Below are 22316 nucleotides of genomic sequence, written 5' to 3'. Positions count from 1 at the left end.
AGGATGTTGCTGTATCCACTATTATGTTCTACGTATTGGCTTTATTTGTGCCATGGACGAAACAAAGTGGTTGTTTACGTCTGTAAGAAATCCATGTTATGATTGAATGCTTAAATAAAGGTAACTGTAACAGAAAGACAGAACATACTGTATTACATAGTGGAGGTGTATATTGGATACAATTTGATACATTAACTAAAAAAATTCTGCGCGAATGCGACTTGAACATCGGTGCATCCTCACAACCGGCATTTATGGCATTACATTGTCTCACTGAGCTAACGAGACAGCTCCGGCAGAGCGCCGAGTTCATGCGACCTGTGCTTGGCCACGCTGCACACCGTTACATCGTTGCCAGAGCCTTGTTTTTTAACTTGCATTTCTATTAAACCTATTGGTGGGAGTAGGTTTTGAAAGATAAACTTTTGTCGTGAATTTCGACGAGGAACCGCATGCTGACATCCTCGTGCAGCATTTTTTGCCCACTCTGAATACTAGTATACAGCAAGCAGGAATACCAAGAGGAAATCAGTCCAAGCTTAACTTTCTGGGGTTGGTTTGCAATTTTAAAGTTATTTATGTGCAAGTCGGGTGTTCACGGTAGTTGACGTCATTTGTGTAGAGTTAAACATTGTCATTCTGAAAGCATTTAATACGTTACACAGTTTGGCCATTTCACTGGTTATTTTGTAAGAAGTCCGTATTAAAGTTATCCATGACTGATATTTTCGTAAACTAACTGAGATCGGTTACAGCAGCTTTGAATTTATCCCATTGTCTAGGAGTAGGTGGCCTCTATACAATTACTATCAATATTACAGTTGAGTTCAAAAACTCAGGTCCCAGAGGAAGGCTTGGGTTTGAGGTGCTTGTAATATTAAATTTTAAATTTCTCCTTTAGTAAAACAGTATTTTACCTCCTTGTATGTTAGTGACATAAGAGCGAGAATACCTCAAAATTTACTGCAGAAGATGGTAAATATTTACATAGCCAACTTTCTGATATGCCAATGCAATGCACCTTATTAATTTCGATAATAGCCTATAATTCTTGAACAATGAGCTGCAACGGATAGTGAATGTGAGTGACAACAGTAGAAAGGTCCGTCCCATTATCACACAGTAAGAAAGTGTTTAGGCTTGAGTGACAGGGGAGGTGTCTTTGTCGATCGTCATAGGAAAACTAATTAGAGAAACTGTACAAGAAATACAATGGAATTTCCTTAGCAAAACACGGAAGCATCCACTGACATAAATAAACACAAACAATAACTAAAGATAACACAAGTTGATTGTCCTTGCGATCATAAGGCATTCGCTTGAGCGATGGTACATATATGTTATAATGGAAAACATTTATTTTTTGTTTTGACTTATTTAATCCATAACTGAGGTTTTCCAGTGGATGGAAAATAATAACATTAGAAAATAGTTTAAAAAGAAAACATTTAAAACTAAATCAATTAATTAAACATAGAATTGACAGGTCTCATATTTGAAAAATCAGTTTATTTCAGCCTCACTTTAATTTTTATTATCATTATTTCTACACCTTCTTTTCCATGAATTCAATACGAAGACTACATGAAATGAATGTGCTTTGTCAATTTTTTGGTACCAAATTGAGTTAATAACTGCACCTGGTGCCTTTCTTCGCTACCTCATATTCACAGAACAGGCATGAAAAGAATGAGCTCAGTCACAGAAATATAAACAATAATATCTGTAATACCAGACTCCGCTCAACTACATTTTTGAATATCTGATTTTACAATTTGTATTACGTGTTTGAAGAGATTTTGTAGATTTGTTTATTGTGACGCCTGACATTTTACAAACTCGTCTGTAGATTTAGAGTTGTTGTTACGTTCTTAATTTTAAGTTACAATTTGAGATTTTAACTTGTGACAGTTCAAACTGTCTGGGAAATAGCCGGCCCTTTCAAATAAATAATAAAGTAAGTTACAGCTGTTTGTATTTACATGTCGTACGATAGCTTATGACTAACACAATTCCAACTATCACTGCGACTGTCACCAATCAGTCTACCGACTCTCAAGTCTGTGGACTCAACACTAATCGTGATCATTTTAGAATTATTTTTTTCACCCGTTCTCAATCACCATGCTGATGGAGGAAGAACTTGAACTAAAGCAGAATCTAGAGTGTCACTATTCATCTCATTCACCCTGAATACTATAGACTCGATATATTTTATTTTTATACGTCTTTTTGTCCCCAACCGTAGGGTTGCTAGGTGTGTCTCACCAACCCGCAGTATTTTTTTCCAGATACTACGTCATATGTGTACCAAGTTTGGTTGAGCACTTTGCTGGAACATCCACATCCATAATCTGGGTCATATTGGACGTTCATTTTTCCCCTTCAACTCCATTCTGACTGGGGCACAAATTTGATTTAAAGAGCATCCAATCTGTCACAGTTCATCTCAGTGACCACGAATACTATGGATTCGAAACTAATATGGATTTTCCTAGTTTTTTATATTTCACCCCCTCCCCTAGTGGTTCTGGGCATCTTGTCCCCACAGTATTTTTCCAGATACTAAGTCATATTTGTACCAAGTTCAGTTGACAGCTATGCCAGAACATACAAACATCCATAATCTGTCACATACAAAAGCTTTACAAATATCAGCGGAAAATTTACTAACTTCATACTGTGTTTTCACGTCGGTTAAAAGTAGCTGTTGCGTATTATTACTGGGCCCTTTGGATCTCAGATGTAAAATTCTTTTCGAATGCTGTTCAATTTGAAATTTTTTATCGCATTTTACACTCTTGTTGCACATTTAACAGTACAGCACATTACCGTACCGTCAGTTGTATAGTCACTATCCACTGTTTAATTAAAAAAAGACCCAGAGCCCTCATCTTTAGGCATTTTTGCTATTTAATCTAGTAAAACACTGTAACAGACGTCCAGCAAGTAAACAGATGAACGCACTTGTTTAAGCAACCCTTGGGAGGATACTGTAAGGAGAAAGGATTGTCAGAAAGGAGGAAATAGCTGCTGTGAAATGGGTCATTATGGGTCTACCTGCTTGTATTGCGACACTGAAAGCACTTTCCTTGATCAGGCGAAAGCTTCTCGTATTAAGGGATGTACAACATAGAGTTCATTAGATTTTTCATTTCCTTCAGAAATCTTAGATAATCGATCACACATAAGAGACAAATATTCATGTATATGCACCAACGTTCAAAATACCCTGGCCCTAGTTATGACGTACAACTCACGTCAACAATTTTAAGTGTATCTAAGGAAAATTTTATGTTAAATACGTGTTAATCCAGATATCTTTCTGAATTACCTGTTTTCAGCTGAGGATAATTACAAATGAATCGAAACCGGTCTTCATTTAATACGTGTTATACATTATACAAAGTGTTGAACATCCCTCGACTTATTCTTATTATAGAAGTCAAACGTCAATACAAAAATTAAAGTTATAAATTGCGTACATCCACTTGGCTAGCCTTAATGTTAGGTAAACATATTGCCACTAAATCTACTTTGTGATTGGGGGTTTCAATAGGATTAGAAATCAATCTCCTCTCCCTTATTCGCTTTTATGAAGTTCACTTCATAGCTTTATTTTGTCTACTTCAGGAAATAACTGAATAAGTGCATTGTAGATATATATTTGATCACAACAGTCGAGACAAAGATGTTAATAACAAAAGGCCTACAGTGTGTCATACGTAATGACCTTTGCTGGAGAAGTAGAATTTCAGAAATACTGCTGCAATTTGCCAACAGTAATATTCCGTGTTGAAGAATACTGTGAAATCTGCAACGTAGGCATTATTTTGTAAGATGTTTACTAGTAACTCAAAAGATACACTATTCACAATAATTTACTTGAAATAAAGTCTATGTGAGCATTAGGCCTACAGTTCAAGTTTGGATCTGAATGATCTGAATGTATTCTTAATTATTTCACTTGCTGATTATCATGATTTAATTGAATTTTATTTACATGAAATATAATTAACGGGGACTTTAATCATTTGCGGAGAGACAGTTCACAGAGAACCATTCAACTTAGCTGAAATTAGCCTTATAAATTATAATTTTCTGCTATTTGCTTTACGTCGCACCGACACAGATAGGTCTTATGGCGACGATGGGATAGGAAAGGTCTAGGAATAGGAAGGAAGCAGCCGTGGCCTTAATTAAGGTACAGCACCAGCATTTGCTTGGTGTAAAAATAGGAAACCACGGTAAAACATCTTCAGAGCTGCCGACAGAGGGGTTCGAACCCACTATCTCCCGAATACTGGATACTGGCCGCATTTAAGCGACTGCAGCTATCGAGCTCGGTAAATTATAATTTTAGCAAAGGATCAATGGCCAGTTGTAGTTAGCACTGTTCAGGACTATAATAACATTTGCAAGTTCAACCTTAGAACACCATACTTAGTTTTGGCCAATGTACCAATAGATATTATAAAACATGAGAATTCGCACTGGTAGCGGAAGATCTGCATCATTTTTCACTTTCTTTATCATCAGTACCATTCAGGAAACTTCCCGTGCTCAACGACATGAATATTATGACTTCAAAATTTGCAGATATTATGCAACTTTACGTGACTTCGGTTGGAGCCTGTTGTATTCTTTTAGAAATGTAGACCCTGCAGTGGATTTCTTTTACAGCCCACTCACTCTAGGCCTACAAATGTTTTGATGTATGTATTGCAGAGCGGAAACTCATTCAAGAATCCAAGTATCCATTACGGTTTACACAATATCATTCAAAAAATAAAACGAAAAATAAATGTGATGTGCCCCAACATTTTTAAATACTGCATACTGTACAAGGAATGCTGGTCCAAGTCAGAGTCCCCGCCAATTGAACTTGGGAACTACGCGCCGTGCGTTAGCACACAGCTGGCTGCAGCAGCAGGCAGGGTGCGATGTGGAACGTGTGACGTCACATCGCCCCTTATCTTGTCACAGCTGGATAACGTCCGTCGATAGAACATTCGAAACGTTCAATTGCTAATAAGTTTTTTGAGTTAAGATATAATTAAAATCACATCATCGAATTTTATTTCCCCATTTTCACCAAGTTTGAAGAGAATCCCACCAGAATCAAGGGAGATATTCAACAGGATAAAATCACTTAAATTCCAACGATTCTTGTATAAAAGAAGAGCCAGTTAGCAGGTCAAAGTCAGTCATGTTCCACAGTCGAGACCGGACGGTCGGCTGGTGGCATTATCATGGCAATGTAAACTATGGTTTTGCCGAATGTCAAGTGTTTGATGAAGTTCTTCGTACTTAGGAAACTTTAACTCCACAGTAACATAAAACGGACTTCTAGATTTTCAGTGTTGTCCATTAGCGAGTGTAAAAACTTCTCAACGTGAACTTGAGCAGTGTTATTTAACTTGCATTCATTTCCAAGTGACTTATCATTTCTTCGATTCAAGTTTCTGGGACTTGCATTATTTTCTAACCAATGCTTGCACTTCAAACTGATTTAAATATTTCGTTAAATAACCGAGTGCTTACATTTCAACTTTATCATAATATTTCTTCGGATGATAGACTTCGAACAGTGCATTAAAATCCAAGTTTACATCAAGTGATTGACATATTTTGACAAAGTATAATATTATACACCCTAGTTGAACTTAGGATTTCTCGAGTGATAAACGATTGAGATAGTACTTTGAATACTTCACTGAACTTGTATTTTCGCAAAGTGGAGATTATTTCTCACATACTTCCTAAACATTCCGCAGGCTCCTAGCTACGAACAGTATATTCGAACTTTTGCTTCTGTAATTAGTATTTGATTTTCGTGCAGTCGAACTAAGGACAGCCTATAAACAGGCTCAACACCATTTGTGTTACGATATTGTTTGCGATCAACTAAACAGAACGAGACTAATTTCACAGGATGAATGTTTTCGTTGTTATTTATTGAAGTGATTGTGGTCGGTGTTGCCTGTATTTTCCTTTTGTCCCCATGTAATTTATTTTCACCGAGAATATCATGAAATATTTTGTTATGAAAAAAAGATGAAAATATACTACAGTGGGTATTTCAGTATTGAAGTGTGATTGTAATATTGGCCTTTGATCAATATTATGAATGGGAATAATAGTTGTTTGGCTCAGGGTCGCTATTAATCATGTCCATTCAGTTGTCTACTCTGTCGCTATCTGTCAGCGTTACTTGTGTCATTGTTGCACTCAGTCAAGCTAGAGAAAGAATTTTCATCCTCAGACTAACATTCACTAAAACCAGACACTTCTTCGACCTTATCATCTAATACTGCCCCCATTTTTCCCGAGCTAAGCCCAGCCATCGAGCGAGGAATCCCAAGGTGGACCGTTCGATCGTTGGCTATCACTTTCTAGAGGCATTTAAGGGTTGTTAAGGATTGATGACCAAGCAGGATAAAAAGAAATATTAAAACAACACTCTGACATTTATTCACATAAGCAGACAGACAACAAAATATTCTTGATGATATTTTTCTTTTTACATAACAGAGCTTTCATAATATCGGATTTCTTCCTCGATTTAGAGTGACACGTGTTCATATCTCCAGCTCTACTGTGCTGTAAATGAAACCAAAGAAGTAATTAGGCCACTTGCCTTTTTAAACCAAACATTTGACTGAAAGAATTAAATAAACATGTGTTCAAAGTTTCACCAATTTAAAGTCATCTCAACACGTGGTTTTTACGGTGTACACAACTGAATTAGTCATTTACAGTATTTAATGTTGATCAATGACACCAACATGAACTTCAGTAGCAAAGAAAAACTGTTTCCAAAATTCTCAAAATTAATTAATTATTATCTTGATTATTATTATTATTATTATTTTATCATTCAATTAACCTGTTTCATTGTCACACGATCGTGTTCTTATTAATTCTCCACCGCATCATTTACCTAATGATCATCATTAGCATTTCAGGGTAATGATTTTTAATTAATTATTAATGACTTATTTCCACAATGTTTCAAACAATCATGCGGCTGACAAATTTATACCTTTGATCTTTGCATTTCATTTCTATCCAAATTAATCTGAAAGTATTTCAGATTTTTAGAAATTTACATTACCAACGTGTGAGCTAGTTAAATAAATTTTGTTTACAAATCGAGTGCCTTCACAAAGTAACGAGATGATCTTTCCTTTTAAATCTCGCTAATTAAAAAATAAATTAAATTCCTTCCTAGTCTTCCTTGACTTAATTTAATTAAACTTTCCCTTAAGGGCATGAAATTATTTCTTAAGGCAACACACAACGATGAATGTGATCCGCGTCACAGCGAGTGCGCGACCAGATCAAAATTAAATGAAATTAACATGGCACAAGAGAAATATACACATTTACACACACACAATCACACTAGGGAAACACGTTTTTATGTACACTATTTACATCGAATCCTGATTTGGCAAATTTATTTATGATTTTTATCGATGGTCGGGACGCGTAATGTCTCGCAGAATAATCCGTGTACAGAAATTCTCCTACATTAATGGTGGCTAGTGATCGAAGTCATGGGTATCACTTGGTAGAAACACATTTCACATATCAGCGCAAGTTCATCTAATTCATGAGATTATAATGGAAGATTCTAGTAAAATCCATAAGCACTACCATCATGTGGGCTACAGGTTGAATTTACCGCAAGCGTGAGCCTTACTCGCATTATTTTTACTTCCTACCTGTGAAATACACTCGCAAACACGTGCTCCACTAATTATAATCTATCTTGCGCTCCAAATACACAAGAATAAATCAATATCACCACTAATTCATCATTTACTCAATTATGCAACAAATATCCCTCAGGATAGGCCATATTCCAGACCCTTCATGAACAGAGCACATTCCATCTCACATTTAGGAACTCTACAGTAGTTTTATGGCTCACGAGCATTTACATCTGTTTTACCCGATCTTTAGTCAATATTATTATTATTTAAGTGATTATTACATCTACTGATTCTCCTGGAATGTCGTAAAATTAGATGACTTCATCATAAAAACAACAAGTGATTTTAAAAGACACTAGGTTCGACCCTATTCACTCAAAATGTACGCGCAAATTTTCCGTCCGGTAACTTTCAATATTACAAAGAAAGTAGATTTATCGTGTGGTCAGTGATTATTAAACTTAAGCTCCTTAAGCATGGGAAGTCATTCAAAGACAACCTACATGTCTACTCTAATAGATTCCAAAATTTCATTCACACGTACCTAGTCTACCACGACACCTTAAGAAGTAGGAAAATGAAATATTTCTAACTACAGCAAACTGATAGATCTACGACTTAAGAAGAAAGACCTCTAGCTGTACAAAAGATAAGACAGATAAATTAAATTAAAAAGGTACTCAAGTTTTTGTAGAGTTCGATTCCCGACGACAGTCAGTTATTTCAGCATACTCCGGCCAGTCTCCTTCCCATTACCAGAGACGCCTTACATGTTTACAGCTCCATGGAGGCTCTGCAATGGATGTCCCTCGATGAAATGATGTTGGTAATTGCGGAATTCTTCATCTTGAGACGTTCAATTCCAAGACGTCTTCCGTTGATTGCTGGTCACAAGCTGTAACTGAGATGACAAAATTAAGTATTTTGCACAAGCACACGCAGAATATAAACAGCTCGTCTACACTGTCACACTTAACTTGGCTCCTAGGCGTTTTTATTCCACAGAATTCACTAATTATCAGACTAAATTCTGGTAGAACGGACGTCGACTTGACTTGAAACTTTTCCTTCCACGTGGTCCGGTAATGTGATGTCTCACGCAGCGAACAAGCATTAAGAAGAGCATAAAGAGCATTAAGCATTAAGAGAGCGATTCACCCGAAGCAAGGCCTTTTATCTAATTAGCCCAGGGAGGCGTGTTCTTCAGCGAGAACGGTAATTGGCTGATGATCTCCTTTAATTTGCGCAGACTATTCCAGAAACAAGCTGGGTCGCGCGTGCGAAGGCAGTCACGTGGTTAGCTATAACCTTGGCACAGTCTCGCCGATGACGTATCGCACCCCTCTGAACGACAAAAAAAACTCGTTCTCGGCTCTCCACAACTTCCCAAGTGATGTGTTGCGGCTTCAAGCAGACAATAAAATTTTTGCTTTCCACTTGTTAAAATATTCGTAAGATCGCCAATTTTCACGGGGACAATACTGACATTATATCAGTATCAGTGATCCATTTTTGTGATGCTGTTTTACTGGAAAACCGCGATAATACATAAGAAGTACACACACGAGAAAACTGCATCACGCAACGCACGTACAACATAACTCCCACTAATAGGAGAATAAACTTGGCAAGATACTGCAGGGATTTCCCTCAGTGAAAGAGCTGAGAGATTAGCTCCTGCCATCTATGAGCATACTTGGGTACCTCCTCGGTTACCACACCCGCGATTTTCAAACGGAACATATTGTACCGGCAACGCCACTACGGAAGTGAAGTTCGAAGTATGTTTATTGAACTTCGCGCGAGGTGGGAGATATGCAGCCCGCCGAACTCAATGACGTACGCAGCGAGTGACGTAGCCGCCTCGAGTGAGCTTTACATGACCTCCCAGCCCATCTGCAAAAGTCTATTTTGTGTTAAAATATTGCTATTTTGACACTGCCATCGTGAAGACCATTATAATGGACCCAACCTGTCAAATTATTAGGAAAATCCATCGTGTACTTTAAGAGTTATAGGGGTAGATAATATCCATGTTCTAGATACTTCCCCACAATCCGGTATAAAAGGAGGACGACCCGGACTACAAATTCAGTATATGGTCACTCCACCGTCTCTGCAGCACGGGTGACGGGAGGAGCGCTGTGAGTGCGGACTGAACTTATAGTCCGATAAGTCTTTGAAATTCGAGTGTTGGAACTTTGTTATTTTCTTCAAGTGCCACGTTGGCACTTGTGCTCTGGTGACTATTGAAGGAATTTAGAATTCTCGTGAGTGTCGTGACTTCTGCAAGTACAACGTTTGAACTTGTATTTCGAACTTGTACTTTCGTGGACCGATTTCAGTAACATAGAAATTCTCCGAGTGTGTAAGTTGGACTTGTTTTCTACAACAAAGCTGTGTTAACGTAAACTTTTGTGTGAATGGTATGATTTTTCTTCCAAGTACCACATTGAACTTATGTCTTATGACAAACTGTGAAACTTAGGGTATTTTTAAACATTGCGTTCGATTGTGAAAACATGAAATACTTTCAGAGTACTGCATCAGGACTTGTGCTTAGGCTCGTGTCAACATAGTAGACTGTGACAACTCAGAGTACACATGCCATGTTCCGAGGGAACATAGAACTTTCCAGTGTTACAAGTGAACTCACAATTTATGGAGTTAGACTTTTCCCAAGTACCATTTTTCTTTAATGATTATTTACTTTGCTTATCGACGGAATAAGACATTTTCCGAGTGCTATTTCATTTACTAAGCTTACTGCAAATGTGCCAATGTGTTCCGAACCTTCATAAACTGTGCATTGAGAACTGTGGTGACTATAACTGGTAACCCTATAGAACATTATAGTTTACCACGCCTGTGTTAGTAAGCTCACATCATGAACTTGACATTTTACACATTAATTTGACCAATACAAGGTCAAATATTTAGTTCAATCATCCTGTTTTTCAAGTGACGATTTAGGAACATTTTTGATACAATGAAGTGTCTGAATCATGGATTTAGTAACACTTGTCATAGTTCATTGTACGAGTAGATGCAATCATTTAAAGGTCATATCTATTTAACAGTGCTACAAATAAATGGAGTGCCGTATGGGGAGCTTGCATGTGAATCACGTCTCAAAGATCAAACCGTGGAACGTGTGCATCTGGAGAATCGAGAACTCTTAATTCCAGAACTTCACATCCAGGCAGGCGTGATTCCTACCCAGGCCATATCCAGCACCATCCCAGGGCCCGGAGTTGCCAACCGGCCACGACACTTCAATTCTACTGTATGAAAGTAATATTAATTTGTTTTCAATGATCAATAAACTCAGATTATCCAAAAAAATCTCTAAGTACCAATTCCAATGTTTTAAGCCACACCCTAAGATATAGTCCGTGCTCATCAGATTAGTGTCAAGTGCCTCAAAGATAAATATTTTTTTCTGGTACAATATATATATATATATATATATATATATATATATATTTCCGTCCACAAAGTGTTCATAATTTCTGGACACGTACCAAAATTAAACCAGTATAATGGTTAGGTGATAAGCATCGCATGATGACAGTGGTTATTCTACTGCAGCACTGTAGGCACCTATAACAGCAATACTTATCCCACTCTATGTAAAATGGAATGGGACTAAAAGCCCAGGCAGAAGACCTAAATACAAACAGGGGATGGATGCTAACAAATAAAACATGCATCACCCCAAAGTGCAATGAAATTAAAACACAATATACCACTTTAATTTTATGGATAAATAAATTAGATCTTAACACATTTAATAATCAGATTAAATAAAATTATTGGGAATTCAAATAGTTCCTAAAAATGAAATATTAAAGTAAGAATAAATGAAAATTAAACTTAAAACTCCTCCAAAATAAGGGAAAAACAGAAATAAATCTAATAAATTAACAAGCTTGCCAAAATAACTAATTAATAATAAAGTAATCATACCATAGATTTACATAATATTTTAATTACATGAATTAAAGGGGATTCATTTTCAAAAAGGGAAGAAATAGTTTTTTCAATCTTTTTGATATCACACTAACACAAACAGATATTATGGCAGCAATAGGATGGCAAAATGCTAGGAGTGATAGGAAACGGCCGTGGCCTTAATTAACATTACAGCCCCAGCATTCACCTAGTGTGAAAATGGGAAACAACAGAAAACCATCTTCATGCACCTTGAAACCACTATCACCTGAATGCAAGCTCTCACTGCACCCCCCTAACCGCACGGCCAACTTGCTTGATGAAATAGTTGTAATTATAACTGTCATCCAAACTAGCCTTATATGACACAAACAAGAACCAGGATACTAAACTGCAAGGGAAATAAGAACAAGTATTAGTGCCAAAAGCTCAGGAAGAATGAAATGAAGTCACTTAGGATGCTGAATTGCAGTTATCATCAATAAACAACCATCCAAACTCAAATTAAGTTAACCATGTTCGGCCGAACCCAGGATGCATCACGCCCACACCAGTCAGTGTGGAGGAGAACGAACAAATGGCAAACCATAGGAGGCAATACACGCCTCCCAATGAAAAGAGAGGAATTATCATTACATAAATCACAATGGAGACCATGCCCCAAGATTCTTTTATCGAGATAATGCTAGCACTTAGTATCATACAGATGTTTCAAACATTTACAGCTTTTGGGCATCAATTTTGGAAATGTTCAAAAATTTTGAACATCCTTAGATTCTGTATGAGAGCCTCTTGTGCTGTTAGCCAATAGAATATCATTGTTAAGGGGTATGTTTAGTGTGTTACACGCGTTAATCTATTGAAGGCAAGTTTCCCACCACATTTTGAATAGGCCGAGTCTTTTACATTACTTTTCTGAACAGATCATGTTGTCTGACATGTAGATAGGATGTTGCAGGATCTCATTTACTGTGTGTTTGATCATTTTATTGGCATCAGACGAAAACGTCTTTGGAATTTTACTGGAATCAAACGTTATGGGCAAATGGAGTCATTGCTGACTGTGAACTTTCTTAATTAGTAGCCATGAAGCTAAAAGCAGAAATTCATTGTGGAATTTCTTCACCACTTCACTCTTGTCGATGACTAGTGTGTCTCAGAAGGTAGTGTTGAGGTAATGAATCTTATCGCCATTTGCAAAAGTCTTCTCCTATATCAAGAGATGCCTGTGTTAGCACACTTCTAAACATGCACTTCTGAGGATCAATACAAAAACCTCATGAGTTTGACTGCTGCTTTTCTGTCACGGCCGATGATGACAGTATTATCTGTGAAGACCATGGCGGTTAGTGGTGGTAGCTCTGGAATGACAGGTTTTCCATACTGATGTGAGAGATTATCTTCAGTTTATTCCCCCAAGATATGTTTGACTGCTAAATTATAGAAGGCTGGTGACAAGGGAAAGCCTTGCATCACACCTCTTTTTCATGGGTAAAAGTCTTGTTCCACCAGTCAGCGTTTTTATCTTAATGGTATTCCCTCTTTGTAGATTAGAATGTATGTTCAGCAGTTCTTTTAGGTATTCCTTCATACTGAAGGCTTTAAAAAGTTGACAATGACTAATATTGTCAAAAGCTTTCATATGTCCATAAATATTACTATGGCATCTTACTTCTTCTGTTTCACTGAACGTAACAATCTGCCAATGACTGAAGTATCTATGATCATCCCTGGTGTTGAACAGTGCCTTGGTGTTTACTGAAACAGGTATAACATTGAAGGTGGCTATCGAACACTGTCCCAATAACCCTTCTTATGATTAAACAAATGGTTACTGGTCATCAATTCAATGTGATATCGAGATCACCATCTTGAAAAGCAAGGTCATTTGAGTATTCTGCACTTGGAAAAAAGATGGTTACAGATGGTGTATTATAAACAGACTTTTATCAATATTAAAATTAGTTTTGTGATCACATTTTAAAATAATAAGAAATTTTGGAGCATAATTATATTTTAAATGGTGAGCTTTTACCAATGTTAATTTAACAAACAATCTGGGTACTACACTCAATTATAAAATTTAATTTACCTGTCTAAGTTATATCTGTAAAATTACAAATGATGGATATATGTAATTAGGATTTATTATTAGGAATTCTCAAGAACTTAAAGTGAAGAAATATTGAGTTAGTAGAAGTGGACTGAATATGCATGTGTAGTGTGGGTTCCTCAGTACATGTGCACTATTAACAAAACAAATCTTTTGTAATATTTATATTTTTTTAAATATAACCTATCTTCACATTATCATAGAGTTTCCTAAAGAAATCTATTAAATCACTTCATCTTGATATAGTTCGGTACATGTAGAATAAGTTTAACAGACATATCTCTACAGGACAGTAACTGGAATGTTAAATAACCAGCAGTTTTACAAGAACATAAATTTTAGGGCAAGGAAGGCAAATTCTCAAGCACATCACATAATAAAAATTCAAAAATGTGTGAACTAAATAATAAATATCTCTTGAATTTAGACAAACAGACTTTCCTTCATAATTCTCTTGATTTTCAAAACTGTTGAAGAAATAAATCCATCGAAATGAATAATATACAGGAAGAAATTAAATCAGCACTGAAACATAACGCATGTAATGCCACAGTTGTTTTTGTCCATTACCATGAGTGTGTATTTAACAGTAGTATAGCAGTGAGGATTCAAAATCACAGCAGCAGCATTTTTTTTTGCCGAGTCAGCACCCGAGGTATAGTAGTGTAGCAATGTGGGTTCTGACCCGGGTCATTGACCCCTAGTATAGTAGGTGTGCAATGTCGATTTTGCAGATTTGCATAAGACAGCAAGCCTAACCTTACAGACACTATCTTGGAGGGGCCGTCTCATAGGAGACTATGTATAGCTGCCACCTTGCACAATTGTCAGAAAGGGTATCTGCCCATAAAACTGAGGTTAGGCTCCTCCATGTGGTTAGGTGTGAGGTTAGGATCACTTTAATAGGTGTCAGGAAGGGCATCTAACCAGAAAACTGAGGTTAGGCCCCTCCAAGGTAATGTCTGTAAGGTTGGGCTTGCTCTCTTATGCAAATCTGCAAAATCGACACTGTGCACCTACTATACTAGGAGTCAATGACCTCGGGTGAGGACCTGCATTTCTACACTACTAGACCTCAGGTGCTGACTCAGCAAAGAAAATGCTGACACTGTGAATTTGAATCCCCACTGCTCTACTACTTCTACCATTCATATTATATTTTCATAATGTAATCTGCCTTATGATAGATTACATGTTATTCCCTTTCAATGAAAATATGGTATGTATATTGCTAATCTAGTTCCATTGGTTTTGATATTTCATTTACATTTTTTATATACAGTATGTATTGAAAGCATTTTAATTGGAGTTATGTGCCCTGATATGTATGTAATACACTGGTCACTGGATTTATGAGGAAGCACTGGCCGGGGAGGGAGAAGCATGCTGCTCAGTGTTCACTTGCTCAGTACTGCCAACTAATGAGGATGAAACAAATGGGAAAATATAGTCAACTGAGGTCAGTCTGAACTATGTTTTCTTTCAGATATGCATGTTTCATTTATATATATAAAATAGACATATAGGCAAACAGGTTTTCTTTTACAAGATGACATATGTTGAACCAAACAGCAACGATGGGATACAGAAGATCTAGGAGTGGGAAGGAAGCGACTATGGCCATAATTAAGGTACAGTTCCAGCATTGGCCTGGTGTGAAAATGGGAAACAATGGAATATTACCTGGAGAGCTGCCAACAGTGGGGTTCAAACCCACTATGTCCTAAGTGCAAGCTGATAGCTAAGTGATCGAAACCACATAGTTACTTGCTTGGTGCAAACATATAAGTCATGCGCTATATATAGATTAATTTTGTCCATTTTCTAAGCACTTTGGTGGTGTTGAGAATCATTTGCAACAATATCAAATAATTGCATGTAGAGGACCATAAACATCTGCTATCATATAGCACTTCTCGTGCCTACCTTAAGAGACTTGAAAAATAATAATGAATCAAGATATCAGACATACAAATGGTGAAATATTTATGATGGAACTTCTAATACGTGATGCTATATTGGACCCTAAGCTTACGAAAATGAAGTATTCATACCGATATGACACTAGTGCTTCATCCTGATGAAAACCTCCCTGAATGTAACAAAAACAGTTGATAGGCCTACAACAGCATCGTTCAATCATTATTAGTTGTATTTTCTGAGGAATGTTGTTCAACAAGCACAGAATACAATGCACTGGCATAACAAATATGAAGACCCACAAGATTTCAAGGACATTCCTAACTTCAACATCGTTAGCTGAACAGAATATAAAGTTGAATGAAATTTACCAAGTGAGGACTAGTGTGCTGACCACCCAGGAATACTCAGACTTAAGAGCCTGCTTCCTTGTCCTGAATGATGCATCACATCTCTGGTAATGTATTTCCTCATTAAGCCACCAGGCACAATGCATATTCCTCTCACGCAAGCAATTGGCATTCCCTTCCTTGTCATTCTTCCAATGTGCCTTCACCACCACCCATGGTTCCCTTTAATCTCCCACTCTACATGCAGTACATCCAGATTCAAACTAGTGTTGCTCTTCTTGACTGTCTCAATTACGGTAATTATTTTTACTGGAAATAAGTCTGTATTGTTCTAATTCTAATACACTACTTCTGCATTTGAGTGGCAGCTTTTTTATTTCAGCCCTGTAGTCCCTCATGTCAACTTTCAAGCCTCACCAAGAGGGTTAGATTCTTACGGTCTCCTTTAGCAAAGCTAACAATTGACACTGTGGTTCACCTCTCATTTTTGCAGAGGTGATTGTTGTTCACATTCCTCTCCATCCCACCTGATATCACACCAACATTTTAATAATTCCAGCCCCATCCCAATATCTGTAATGGTGCTTGCCCACTTAACCACCATCATCATCTACAGATATTCCTGATTTCTTACTGCAGAGAAGGATATCATAAACAAAGACAAGAAACTGAATATAAAAGCTTTGCTTATATATATAGTATATATTGTAACAGAAAATGTGGTACTTCGGTAGACATGAGACGCAGGGTGTGTACCATTCGTTGAAGTGCGTACAGAGGGAGAGGGTTTGTTTAGAAATAAATCTTAAAATTTTTCCTCTGAGTTTATTAGTAAATTCAAAGTCATGTCACCTCTGTACAGCAGATACAGTAGAAAATGTTCCTCGTCCTAGGGCTGGCAATGTCCTTGGATTTCGGCAGCTCCTCCTTTTCTCATACCAGTGAACCACCATTCCTCCCCCGATGGAAGATCTAGAAGATCCATTCGACGTCTTGAAGATCCATACGGTGCTGATGAAGGGCGTTGAGGTAGTCCTCGTGAATGATGAACGTGAATGAACATCGTTAAGCCTTGGGGCGAGTTAATGCAAAGACTGCTTCTGCACAGATGAGAGGAAAGTTTATCAATGGCTTTATCAAGGTTCAAACACCAAAAAAATGTATCTTTGAAAGTTTATCACACGGTGAAATGTCACTAAATTTTGTCCCATGTTAAATGAAAAGAAGGCCACTAAACTCGAATGAGCATGTAAGTTTAATACTCATAAAAATAAAAGTCCACACGAAACTTATTGTCGAATTTTAACAGAGTCACTTGAAGTTTGTGGCACTTGGCATAGTGTAAAGTAATGCGGTACGACTTAGTTCTTTGAAGCACTGTACAGCGTAATTTAATTGGATTCGAAAATAAAGATGTTTCACTCGTGAATTCGAACTCATTCACGTATTGATAATAACATGAAATAAAAAGACGAAATTAATCGAGTATTGACAGTCCTCGGTTCGACTGTTCATAAAACTATATGTTCGTAGAATTGAAATGTGCTGTTTAGTAGAATTGAAATGCACAGCTCACACATACACAGTTTACAGTTCATGACCAACAAATATTTACACAGTTCATGAAATGGCAAATTATTGACGTAGTTATGCTTGCAATCGAGTAAATCTGGATTAAAACACAGTCTCATAAACTTGAAGTATTTAGTACTCTGTAAGGAGCAAATTGTTCTAAGTCCTGTCCATAACATGAAACTTCAAATTACGAGCACTCGAAAACATTCGCAAGTCTTGGACACTCATGTAGAATAACAGTCACTTGATAATGTTCAGACGAAGCACAATTTATATCACGTCCCGTCGGAGTAAAAGTTTGTCACTCACAGTATAAAGAAATCTGTACAAGTCCATATTCGACGCGATTGGGTTAAAGTCCACGGACTCGAAGATTGATAGCCGCTTCACGCTAGATCATGGTCCTCGCGAACCGACTGTATGAACTCCACTCCCTAGCGTGCACATACACATTCTGGCCACACACTCAGGCCACACACTGCTCTGCTGAGCGAAGCAGTACTGTATTTATATCTGATCCGGGCCTTCACATCTCGTTCCATAACTTCATCGCCTCATATCAGATTTACGTGAAACTCTGCAGGAACGTAGATAAGGGATCGGGTTACACGATGATATTCTTAAATTTGTTTAATTATTATCGTGGGGAAAGTTATTACCCATAGAAACTCAAAGAACATTCCACATCAGTCTAGGCTCTGTGTCGCGGCGAGGCATGCTGTGACGTCACCCGCTCTCTACGTCACATGCACACAGCTGTTGCTCGCCGTTCAGTCAGTCTTTCGTAGCCGGCCCAGAGCGTAACGCGTAAGTTTTTTTATGATTTCTATTACGGGGACTTAGTTTTGTACCGCCGTTACCGGTACATCATATAATGTTGGTGTCGTCCAAAAGCAGAGAATCTTGCTATATTGATCAACAAAGCCTTTATTTATCCATTTCTGTGTTTAGTTATCATAGTTTGATATAATTATGATAGATTGAATATATTCTAGACTCTAGCAATGACAAAATTTTAAGTCGTTTATACTCTGTGAATATGACCTCCTCTCTGTGTGACTGGTAGTACAGAAGGCTTAATGTATCTGAAATATATGAATAACTTGGTGGAAATATTTGCAGATGATATTTCAGGTGACAAAAATATTGAAGGTTCATAATGCAGCGACAGTGAAAGATCGAAGACATTTTTTGGTTATATGAAGGTATTATAAAAAAACCAACTTCATATATATTTATATATATTTCAGATATATTTTGCACAAACAGATGATCTTTAAAATTTTTCATTATTTCAAGAATTTCTAGAAACTAGCTCTTTATGAAATGACAGTTGAAGGATTAAATAGAAAAACCTAACTAGTGCATGCAGACCAATTAATAGCAGTGAACAGGTAAATAAACTGTACTTACTGTTTTTCTTCCTTGACACATGGAACCAGTTCAATTGTAGGTTCTTTTGGGAATATTTCATTCTTAACCTTTACAGAAGGCTGTAAGTAAGAAATAAGGTAAGTTAGTTGAGAAAAGTAGAGTAATGAGGTAGCAAGAATAAAATTTGGAAATATACATGAAACAGCTAACAAAATAGATGTTCATATTTGCAAACTCAAAATATATTTAATTTATCTCCCAATGAAAAAATAAGAAATGAAAAGAAACAAGTAAATGTCAAATCCAGTCACTACACTGGGACAATTCCTGGAATAATTCACTTTAAGAAAGTTCAAGTATACGTCTAGATAGGTCATATGACTAATGAAAGTAGGACTAATTAAAGGGATCTAACACGTTTTGGTCAGAAAAATCAAACCTGTGCTATGAATGTTTCTATATCCCTCATTATTGTGCAGTAGGATTTCTCTCTTTTCCTTTTGCATAAGCAATAAACAACACGAAACATGAACTCGGACAAGGCTGTGGATAGTGTAGAGCTGAAAAAATATGCTTCAAACAGTCATAAATGTCCCATCTGCTATTATTACAGAGCTTTGAGAAAGGAGACGTAATGTTTTGTCTCTTGCAAATATCAGAATTCTGTCATATTCTCCATGCCGAGAGTCAAATGTCAGAAATAGCTAGCCATTCAATGTTAAAGCATACAGAGGAATAATCTCCAACTCTTCAAGACTTTGTATTTAACACGTGTATTTTATTGGATTTACGCATGAAATGCCATCTGAAGCTGAATAAATTGAAGAAAGGAAGGACTACAAAAAATGGGATCTAGATAAGTTGAAAGGAAGGAGTGTAAGGGATTGTTTCAAGGAATATGTTGCACAAGGACTAAGTGAAAAGGCTGAAGGAAACACAATAGAGGAAGAATGGACAGTTGTGAAGAATGAGGTCTCTAGGGCTGCTGAAGAAATGCTTGGAAGAAAGGATGATGATGATGCTTGTTGTTTAAAGGGGCCTAACATCGAAGGTCATCGGCCCAGAAGAAAGGAAAGATCAACTAAGAATCAATGGATAACTCAGGATGTACTGGACCTGATTGATGAATGATGAAAGTACAAGAATGCAGGAAATGCTGATGATGATGCTTGGTGTTTAAAGGGGCCTACCATCTAGGTCATCGGCCCTGCAAAAAATGAAGAGGTCAGAAAAGAATACCGGTGATTAAACTATGAAGTGAATAGAAACCAGGACAGCTAAGGAAGAATGGCTGAAGGAGAAGTACAAGGATGTTGAAGGTTGTATGGTCATAGGAAAGGTAAAAGCTCCATACAGAAAATCAAGAAAACCTTCTGAGAAAGGAAATCTAGGTATATGAATATTAAGAGCACAGATGGGAAACTACTTCTAGGGAAAGAAGACAAGGCAGAAAGATGGCATGAATATATCCAACAATTGTTTCAATGTAATGACGCAGATTATATGGCTCTGGAACAAGAAGAGGCTGCTGATGCTGATAGAATGGGAGATGCCATTTTGAGGTCAGAATCTGACAGCTTTAAGAGACTTAAATAGGAACAAGGCACCTGGAATTGATAACATTCCCTCTGAATTACTCACTGCCTTAAGAGAAACTAGCATGGTGATGTTATTCCATTTAGTGTGTAAGATGTATATGACACGAAAAGTGACATCCGATTTTCAGTAGAATACTTAAAGGTTATACCTATTCGGAAGAAAGCCAGCGCTGACAAGCGCGAAAACTACACCACCTTTAGTTTATTATCCCATGACTTGCAAAATTTTAACGCGTATTATTTACAGAAAATGGACCGACAAGTTGAAACTGAGCGGGAGAAGATCAGTTTGGATGCAGAAGAAATGTAGGAACATGTGAAGCGATCCTGACTTTACATCCAATCTCAGAGAACCGATTAAAGAAGGATGAGCCCATGTACACAGCATTCATAGATCTAGAAAAGGCACTTGATAATGCTAATTGGGCCAAGCTATTTGAGATTCTGAAGGTGATTGGGATAAGATAAAGAAAAGGAAGAATTATCTAGAATGTGTATAAAAATCAGTCTGCAGTGATAAGAATCGAGGGCTTCAAAAAAGAAGCAGCAATCCAGAAAGGAGTGAGGCAAAGTTGCTACTTGTCCCCCCTAGTTTTGAAAGTTTATATAGAACAGGCAGTAAATGAAATCAAAGATCAATATGGCAAAGAAATCACAATCCAAGGAGAGGAAATAAAAACCCTGAGATTTGCTGAAGATATTGTTATTCTACACAAAACTGCAGATCTAAAGAAATTGCTGAATGGTATGGACAGAGTCTTGGGTAAGGAGTACAAGATAAAAATAAATAAGTCCAAAATGAAAACAGTCGAAAATGGTCAGGTGATGCAGGAAACATTTTTTTTTTTTTGCTAGTTGCTTTACGTCGCACCGACACAGATAGGTCTTATGGCGACGATGGGATAGGAAAGGCCTAGGAGTTGGAAGGAAGCGGCCGTGGCCTTAATTAAGGTACAGCCCAGCATTTGCCTGGTGTGAAAATGGGAAACCACAGAAAACCATTTTCAGAGCTGCCGATAGTGGGATTCGAACCTACTATCTCCCGGATGCAAGCTCACAGCCGCGCGCCTCTACGCGCACGGCCAACTCGCCCGGTCAGGAAACATTAGGCTAGGATATGCAGTCTTAAAGGAAGCAGATGAGTATTGTTATTTGGGTAGTAAAATAACTAGTGATGGGAGAACTACTTCTTCTATGGCTCTACAGTTCATTGTGAACCTTGGCCTCTTCAACAATCTTCCACCATTTATCTCAATCCAAAGCTAAAACTCTCCAATTCCTATAGCCCATTTCCCGGAGATCCTTATAATTGTCCTTTTTCATGCCAAGTTTGTCTCCATTGATCAGTCCAGCTTTCTTTCATTGAAGTTTTACAACTTGACCTTTTTTACAAAGCGGGGTGTCAGCCCTACATCCTACCTCTTCTGGAGGATGGGTAACTTTTAATCACAGTTTTCTTCCCTTAGCCTTAGGAGAACCAACCCCACATTCTACAGGGCAGCACCATCTTCACCATAGCCCCGTTAGCCACCACCCAGGGTTCCTGCTGGGTCTTGACAGCTACCAATGCGGTCATGGGGCACACACAGACCCCACTGTACATCATCCCACCAGTCAATCCCTTACTTTATGACATTGCACATCTCCCACGACGTGGACAAGGGGTTGGACTTATGGGAGACAGTGATGGGAGAAGGATGACATAAAATGC

At 37.5% G+C, this 22316-nt stretch overlaps 1 protein-coding gene across 4 annotated transcripts in view; it reads right to left on the bottom strand.

Annotated features, from left to right (window-relative positions):
• The window catches only part of LOC137498987 (oocyte zinc finger protein XlCOF19-like), an 83148-nt gene that overhangs the window by 4905 nt on the left and 55927 nt on the right, over window positions 1-22316 (bottom strand). For all 4 annotated transcript variants that reach the window (XM_068226968.1, XM_068226970.1, XM_068226969.1 and 1 more), the window contains one exon: window positions 19047-19126. In XM_068226968.1, coding sequence (XP_068083069.1) covers window positions 19047-19126 — 80 coding nt within the window. The remainder of the gene's footprint in view (window positions 1-19046; window positions 19127-22316) is intronic.

Source organism: Anabrus simplex, chromosome 3 (genome assembly GCF_040414725.1).
Source record: "Anabrus simplex isolate iqAnaSimp1 chromosome 3, ASM4041472v1, whole genome shotgun sequence".
Taxonomy (NCBI): domain Eukaryota; kingdom Metazoa; phylum Arthropoda; class Insecta; order Orthoptera; family Tettigoniidae; genus Anabrus; species Anabrus simplex.
Note: the sequence above shows the minus strand (reverse complement) of the source record. Positions and strands in the feature narration are given on the sequence as shown.